This window comes from Carassius gibelio, chromosome A17 (assembly GCF_023724105.1).
Source record: "Carassius gibelio isolate Cgi1373 ecotype wild population from Czech Republic chromosome A17, carGib1.2-hapl.c, whole genome shotgun sequence".
NCBI classification, from domain to species: domain Eukaryota; kingdom Metazoa; phylum Chordata; class Actinopteri; order Cypriniformes; family Cyprinidae; genus Carassius; species Carassius gibelio.
In genome coordinates this window covers 24821600-24830697 of record NC_068387.1, presented here as the reverse complement: position 1 = coordinate 24830697, position 9098 = coordinate 24821600, and the positions used below count along the sequence as shown (strand labels likewise).

The 9098-nt window shown below is 34.3% G+C and overlaps 1 protein-coding gene across 1 annotated transcript; it reads right to left on the bottom strand.

Annotated features, from left to right (window-relative positions):
* Positions 1-3449: 3449 nt before the first annotated feature.
* Positions 3450-9012, bottom strand: fuca2 (alpha-L-fucosidase 2). Its single transcript, XM_052620246.1, has 7 exons — positions 8626-9012; positions 7590-7777; positions 6094-6433; positions 5282-5492; positions 4734-4924; positions 4487-4592; positions 3450-3875 (listed from the first exon to the last, which is right to left on the bottom strand). The coding sequence occupies exons 1-7, from the start codon at positions 8808-8810 to the stop codon at positions 3738-3740; spliced, it is 1359 nt and encodes a 452-aa protein (XP_052476206.1). The 5' UTR covers positions 8811-9012; the 3' UTR covers positions 3450-3737.
* Positions 9013-9098: the final 86 nt, after the last annotated feature.

The following is a 9098-nucleotide window of genomic DNA, read 5'->3' as shown; positions in this document are numbered from 1 at the left end:
ACACTGAAATTAGTTATGACTTAAAATTTGTTGAAATAACTTAATCTTAAACTTAATCTAATTTAAGTAAACTAAATCTAACTGAACTTATAATTTAAAGTCAAGTATGAACAGTTATTTTTCTAATGCTGAATTTTAAGTTGTGATAACTAATTGCAGATTTATTCCGAAATAGTTTGTAAATTTCACAAATACTGTAATTAGAAATGGCAAGTAACACTGAATTAAATGTGAGATTTTCTTGTGAAACTTACTTCAATAATCTTTACTAACTCTAATTTTAAAATAAAATGAAAAACCGCTATACAAATAAACTTGAATTGAATTGAACAACAGAAAGGCTTATATGAGTTTAGCTACAGCTGAATTTCATTGATCATCTCTATTCAGCTCACAGACAGCGACAGCCATGGTTTAATTGTCTGCCATCCTGTGATTTGTTGAAGGCCAGTCTAAACGGCCATGACATTAATTTACAGCCTTTATACAGTACAGAGCTGTGGCTTCTGTACATCTTAAGGAAACGGAAATCTGCAAAACACTCATAATGATCCATTTCCATGTAGTAATTTGGCATATTTCCAATGAGGCAGGATATTTCTGTAAATATCAGGACTTGATTGGAAATGTTCCTCTTATATATCAGAATGGAGTGAAGAACTAATATAGAAATAAGACGGATTCATGTTATACATTTTAATAACATGCACTTTACAGAAACATTCACATTTTAATTACGTGTTGGCTTTTTTCTGCTTGAAATCAAATGACATTTCTTGCTATATATTTCTGCAACATCTTATATCGGTTTTATTTTAATATCATTGATTTAGATAGATAGTTTGGTTACAATTTTATATTTGATTTTATTTGTATGTTTTGTTGTGAGTTTAGTATTTTTTTTTAGTTTTAATAAAAAAAATGTCTATATTGTTTTTATTCATTTGTTTTAGTTTATTTAGTTATAGTTATTTTAGTAATTAATAATAAATTTTTATTTTTTTCAACTAACAACTGGAATTAAACAATTTAAGAATTATTGAGGGTCAGTAATTATAGACTAAACAATTATTATATTTTTTTTTTGTAAGGCTAAACTTTAAAAATAATGCATAATGCATTCCCTGTTATGTCACATTCGATTTATTTAGCAACCAGATTGACTTTTCTAAAAATCTAATAATGACACTGCATCTAATCGTGTTATACACAGAGAAACTGTCACTGGGTTGGGACCCTTTCAAAAGGTATACAAATACGTACTTTTAAAATACTAATATGTATCTTTAAGGTACTAATATGTTCTGTTTAGGAGTAATAAGATACATGTTGAGATTCTGAGAGTGCAGTACATGTAGTGTACATGCAGAAAGCAGGACGAAATCCCCTCGCAGACCCCCTCATTCTGTTGTACTACACGTAATGGAAGATTGGCTCTGGCAGCCCAAAGGTCCTTCCTACTTTACCTCCCAGTGGCAGGCTCACCCCGCTCCAGACACCTGCCAAAACACACACACACACACACTTGCATTTGGAAAGCATGATGAAAGATGGAAAACAGAACCAAAAAGGGAATCTCACATGTATGAGGAACATTGTATTGCTAAGTGAATTTTTCCCCCAGCAGAGTGAGTCAAAGCGGCAGTGATGTTCATAAACAGTGCAGGACTATTCTTGGCACAGATGGCCTGAATAACTCAGATAGGGAGTTTCTGATATGGGAGCAGTGGCACGTGTGTCTGAATGCAGCATGTGATGCTCTCCGGTTCCAAAGACGGCCATGAGCAGAGCATTATGGGTAGCTCAGGCTGCCACACACTGCTCTATTCAAATTAACATTAGCTAGTTAATTAAGATCCCACGCTGGTAACTGCTGTTAACAAAAACTATTTAAAAGTTATTTATATTTAAATAAAGCTGAAATAAAATATATAAAATACATAACATTTAACATTTAATACAAGATAAAGTTGAAGTATTGCAACTAAAACTGAAAAAAAAATGTATTATTATTATTTCAAACTAAAAAAAACTTCCTAATGAACTAAAATAAAAAGCAAAAAAAAAAAAAAATGAAAACTTAAAACAGGCAATATTAAATACAATTTAATATTTATAAAATCTTAAAACATAATAATCAAAATATGAATATATTATTTTTCAAGGAATAATAAATAATAATCTTTAAGTGTTTTATATAAGATATTGTACGATAAAATATTAGATCATTTTTTAAATATTTTGCTCACCTGTTTTGGAATATAAAATAGGATTTACAACCAGACACTGTGATGATAACAACAACAATTGGTTTATTCATTTAAAAAAAAAAAAAAAAAGAATTATGCAAAAAAAAAAAAAAATCAATTCATCTCATAATAAGAATTTTTTTTTCCAAAAGACAGCTGGCTTCGGTTTTCTTTTTTTTCTTTTTTTTATATAGTGCATGTTTATGGTGCTTCATTTGCCAGTGTATTTTCGATTCTAAATATCATTAATGATAAAAAAAAGTGTTGATTTAGAAATTCTAAATGTAACAGCATAAAAACTAATAATATAAAAAAAAAAATAGGTGCTGCAAAAACATTGTTTCAGTACATACTAAAATGGCTTGAATGTAACTCTATACCCTTAACTCATTTAGTATTCATGGAATGATGAATATGCTAATGAGTCTCCACCTCCACTCAGCAGCTCACAAGTAAACTCTGTAGTAAACTCAACACAGAGGCAGTGGTCATCTTGTATTAATGTTTATAGCGGTCATTCATTGCTGCTTCCAAAATGAATCTGAATTAAATTATGAATGGATAATAAAGCAAATAGCGTTTCCCTTATAAACACTAAAATCCTGTCGCTCATCTTAGTTCATCACGATCACAAAATTGTGATGAGCTAATTACATAATTAATTTAGTCAAGATTGAGTTCACCAAAAATTTTAAATTCTGTCATTAATTACTCAAACTCATGTCGTTCCAAACCTGTAAGGCCTTCATTCACCTTCAGAACACAGATGAAGATATCTTTGATGAAATCCGAGAGCTTTCTGACTCTGAATAGACAGCAAGGGAACTACCACGGTCAAGGCCCAGAGATGCAGTAAGGACATTGTTTAACAACAGTGGTTCAACCATAATTTTATGAAGCTACGGGTTTGAAATGAGGGTGAGTAGTTAATGACAGAATTTTCATTTTTGGGTGAACTATCCCTTTAATTACATTGTGTCTACTATTTTGTTATATTGAGCAGATTTGTGGCATGCAGAACTCAGTACTGGACAAAACTCTGGTGTTTTGAAGGGTGAGTGGATTCTGACTAATTTAAAGGCCTCTGATTGGCTGATGCAATCTTGAAATAGACAGATATGTCTGTGATTGGCTACACTGTAATTAGAAACCTATGAGCAGTGGAGACAACAACATGAAAAGCCCCGTCCAACAGGTTGATGGGATTGATTACATGTTTGTGACTTAGAAAAAAGGGTGGTTTCAAACTGGGTTTTTTGGTACATCAAAAATGCTCAGCAATGTTTTTGACAGCTGAATTTGCACATGGTTTGTCTTTAAGCATATGAAAATCACCAGATAGACATGAAGATAGACACAAAGTTAAAAACTTGATTTTCATCACAGGGGTTAGTTAAATGTAAAATGTGTGGATAACAAAAACCCGTAGTACAGTCATGTTATTCATTATTCCTAAAGGCTACAGTTAACTGTGGCGCCATCCTCTGGCTACTCTGCACCAGTCAGTCGCAGGGTCCAAGCCCAGGAGCAGGGAATCTGACTGGGGTCCAGCTGGGGCAGATGAACCTTTAGACCAGTGGGTTTCATGGACTCCCACGAGAGGGACTGATATCCAAGCAGCTCCACCTGATTTGGAAATTAGTTTTGAAACAAGAAAATAGTGTGATTGTCCTGAAACATCTGCATAAATCAGTTCTGAAGAATCAGAATCGGGACATACACTTCTCAAACTCATACTTCCCTTAGAAATTAGGGATTTTCTAATGTTTTTGAAAGAAGTATATTAAGCTCAACAATGCATTAAAACAATCATATTGTCAAATATTAGTAGAATTTAAAATAATTTATATTCTATCATCATTAATGTAAAAATATAATTTATTCCTACAATCAAAGCTGAATTTTTTAGCATTATTACATCTTATCAGAAATCATTCTAATATACTGATTTGCTGCTTAAGAAACATTTCTGATTATTATCAATGTTAAAACAGTCGTGCTGCTTCAAAATTTATTGCATAGAAAGTTCAAAAGAACTGCATTTATTCTACATTATTAATGTCTGTACTGTCACTTTCGATTATTTTAATGCACCCTTGCTGAATAGAATTAATGATTACTTAAAAAAAAAAAACTGTGATTAAGGTAGGGTTGGTTGCTAAGATTTAAAAGTAGGAGCTTAGCGAACAACCAATTGTTCAATTTTGGTTCTTTTTTATATCTACAGTATACATTACCTGCGTCTTAGACGGTGATACAACTGGGTCGCTCAGAACAATATAGCCATCAGCGGGCCATGAAAGGAAAATAGCATAGATTGTGTTCTTCTGATTCCTCGTATACCTGTTATGACAAAACAAAACCATGCTTTCATTAAAAATCAAATAAAGGATAATAATAAAGATGAAAGCATGAAATGAAACACAAGGCTTTGGCAGACAGACCTTTGCTCAGTATGTAACAGTACATGATAATATAACTGACCAGACTCCAGGAGTGACAGTGTCGTTCTGAACTCTCCATGCGCTGCTGTTGTAAATGGCCTCTCCGTTGACCTTAAGCCACTGGCCCATCTGTCGCAGACGCTCCTCAAAGATGGGCATGATTCGGCCGTCGTGTGTGGGACCCACGTTCAACAGCAAGTTCCCGCCGCAGGACACGGTCTCAACAAGAGTCTGGAAGACAAACAGATGACTTCTCAATGCTCAGATTTTGCATACACTATTGTTCAAAGGTTTGGGCTCAGTAAGAGCCTTTTATTCAGAGATGTGACAGTATATACTAACATTTATATACTGTAACTATTCATCAAAGAGTCCTGAAACTGTTTTAAATATTAAGTAGAACAACTATTTTCAGCATACGTTTCTCGAGCAGCAAATCAGTATATTAGATTGATTTCTGAAGGATCATGTGACACTTAAGATGCTGAAATATCAGCTTTGTACCACAGGAATAAATTAGAAATAAGAAATGGATCCAGGCATTAAAAATGAATGTAGGCATCTGAATGAATGTAAAAGTAAACTCACTGCTATCAGCTCTTCAATGGTCAGGTAGTCGCTCAATTTGGCTTCTCTCCTGAACCCCCATGACTTCTTGTCCATGGACATGCAGTTCTCCCACTTGTGCTTCAGCAGGTGTCCGGGGTTGTAGCGATCTGAGCAGGTGTAATATCCTCCATGATTACATATAGTGCCGTATCCCCAGCGGTCGTTGGTCACAACAGTGTCACGCACAGGGCTGAAAACACACATCAGCAGACACCTTCACTTAGAAAGTTCACTTAGAAAGATAATTTTTTTTTAAAGGCTACATGGTCTAAAAATAAAAATGGGAAATTAATGTGACATTTATGTTAGTGTCTTATAGAAAGGATGACATATTCTTTAAAAATGTTCAATATCCGAAAACCTAATAAAAGTAATTATAGAATTTCATATATGTATTGAATAAGGCCATACAAGCATCTAGAGGTTATACGATAGTATTACATGATTTTCTTTCTTGCTTGCTTTCAATGCATTAAATTTTAAATACCTTTGCTACCTATTTTTAACTTAAACACAGTAATAATAAATACTTTTTGCATTATTGTATATAGAAATAAATGGTGCATAATTTAGAGCTGAATATCAAATAGTACAATGAAATCCTCTTAAAAAAAAGTTACGTTTATTGTCTATGGGCTGTATTGAACACAAGGGTCACAATTACACCAGAATAGCAATGAGTTAAAGGAATGAAACAGACTTTGAATTGGATATTTGTCTCTGTTTGTTGGGTTCTCAGTTTCAACCTCGCTGTGTAACTGTGAATGACACTTCTGTTTATGTGGCCTTACCTCTCGTTATAAAGCCAGGCGAGGAACCCTGTGCTGTTCCAGTAAGAGGCGGGCGCATCTCCATCACCATCAGACCACAACAACTCAGGTTTGAACTTGTTGATAATCTCGTATAGTTCTGGCAGGGACTTTGTGGTAGGAAACACACTGGTTTTGAAGGACTTGTCAGCATCAGCTTTGAACAGAGGGTTAAACCACTCAAATAAAGAGTGGTAGAGACCCAGACGCAAATCACTGTGTGCCCGCAGAGCGGTGGCAATATCATCCACCAGATCCCGCCTCGGCCCGACATCCACTGCGTTCCACATCCACGAGTTCTTTGAGCCCCATAGTGTAAACCCTGAGGATTTGAATCATATTTGTGGGTGAATCTCACAAAACCATGTTTGGGTTACACTGCTTGGGATCAGTGAGATTTTTATTTCTTTTGAAAGAAGTCCCTAATGCTCATCAAGGCTGTATTTATTTGATCAAAAATACAGAAAAAAAATGTAATTGCAATGTTGGAAAGTTTTCACCCCCCAGCTCTTAATGCATCTTTTTTCCTTCTGGAGCATCAGTGAACGTTTGAAACTTTTTAAATAGTTGTGTTTGAGTCCCTCAAATGTCCTCAGTGTGATAAGGTGCATCTCTGAATCATACAGTCACTGCTGGAAAGGGTTCAAATATGCAAAGATGCTGGAAAACTGAAGAATCTGCAGAACATGGAGGATTTTTCTGAAGAACAGTTCTCAGTTAACTGTTCAGAACAAACAAGGGACTCATGCACAACCATCACAAAACTGAAAGACAGTCGAGGATCATCAGGAAACAGAACACAGTACTAAGAACCAAGGGTTCCCAAACTTTTGAGTGGGGTTATTTTAATAATTTCAGCAATGTTTTTGTCTTGTGTACTAAATGTTAATATATTTTATGTACAATATCTTACTCAGGACAGTACTAAATAAAAAATAACATACATTTAGTATGATCTCTCTTATTTTTTGAAAATTACTCATATTTTCACAGATTCTGCAAGGGGTGCCCAAACTTTCGAGCTCCACTGTATATATATATTATATATATATATATATATATATATATATATATATATATATATATATATATATATTGTGCATTCATGACAAAAATGATGCATCTTCTCTCTATATATTTTCTATATAATTTCTTTGATTGTCCTGAGATGACTCCTTGGAATGTCAATAAGTATAAACTGTAAAATAATTCGTAATTCACAGTGCTTACTACCAAAAAAAAAAACTAAAAAGTGGCAGTATTTTAGAGTAAAATTACATAGAATGCAATGTTAAACCATTGTTTTACCCTTTACATTGTATATGTTAAACTATCTTGTGTTTTTTTCTGTGGAATTTCTACAGTATTTTCTTACAACAATTGTGTAACCATGTAACTATGTAACTACAGTGTAACTATGTAAACTAATTATGGTTGACAGATGTGAAAAAATGAAATACACTGCAGTCGGTGCAAACCTTCATGATGTTTGGTTGTGAGGACAATATATTTGGCTCCAGACGAGGCAAAAATGTCAACCCACTCTTTAGGATCAAAGAATTCAGCCCGGAACTGAGGAGCAAAGTTTTCGTAAGTAAAGTCAGGTGGGAAATTCTTCTCCATAAACTTCACATACGACGGGAATTTCCGGCCCTGCCAGTACCACCTGTTTGAAAACAAAAATATTAAGTACAAGTAACCTCAAATATATAAATAGAAACATACCTTGACCTTATATATTTGAATAATGTCTGTATTTATTTGAATATTGTCTGTATTTATTTGAATAATGTCCTGAACGGTCTCTCATGTTCAGGTCGATTCTAGCAAAACATGCACGTTTGTGCTGGTGTTACGGTTTAACTGGTTACCGTGTTATCTGATGACCAACTTCCTGATTCAGGAATCATCTGATTCTGGCTGAATCAAGGAAATGTCACTGTGTTAACTTGTGACCTGTGTTTACCTATTATGAAAATAAAACAATAGTAGAATGCTGATATATCCATGTAAAAAATAAATAATGTGTTTTGGTTATATTTACCATTAATTGCAGGTTTCCAAAGTACGACAGACTAAATTTTGTGAGCGTTGTTTAATGCATGAAATCCAAGCACTGTCACCGGCAGCAAATTTAGTTGTACTTTTCTTTTTGTTTTATTTTGAAAAGCTTCTCTTTGGTGTTTACCATGCTATGGAGGCTCTCTTTTATTTTACTTTTATTCGATTTTTCAGTGTTTGCTAAACATTCTGTAATTTATTAGTCATTAAATACAGCATGTAGTGTAGGCCTATGCCATGCCTCATCAATGAATCCTTTTTTTTTTTTAGTCCTAAAAGGTTAAAGGTGTATAGATGTAAGTAGAACAATTATTGTTTATAATGTTAACCACTTTCGTTTCCAAAAAACTATAAACTATGATAAAAGTTCATAAGCATGCATTGATTAATGGCGTGTTGTAAAAAAAATTATTATAAAATAAAATAAAAAAAATGCTGTTTTTGCAGACTTACCAGAACCATTCACTGCCATAGCTGGGAACTGAAAACACTCCCCAGTGAATGAATATGCCGAATTTGGCTTGATCGAACCATTCCGGGATAGGTCTTGAATCAATTGATTCCCACGTAGGCTCATATTGACCAACAGAGGTGTCGATCAAGAGTAAACAAAGGGGGACAACACTCCACAGATGCATTGTGCTGCTACTGTCCCTTATTCTATCACAGTCGTCATAAGAGGGATGTTTCAGATCACATGATGTTGTTAGCTACATAAACACAACACGTGATTGGTTGCACACCTGCCAAATGACAAAAAAAAAACGAACACAAAAAACCTGAAATACATAAACTGCCGGCGCTTCCACATACTGGAAACAGGAAACAAACCAGCATGAACGCCTCCACGGCGAAGGCTTATGAATATTAAGTACGTACCGCGTTCGCCGAGTAGTTCTAAATCACGATTGGCTGAACGGCGTGGA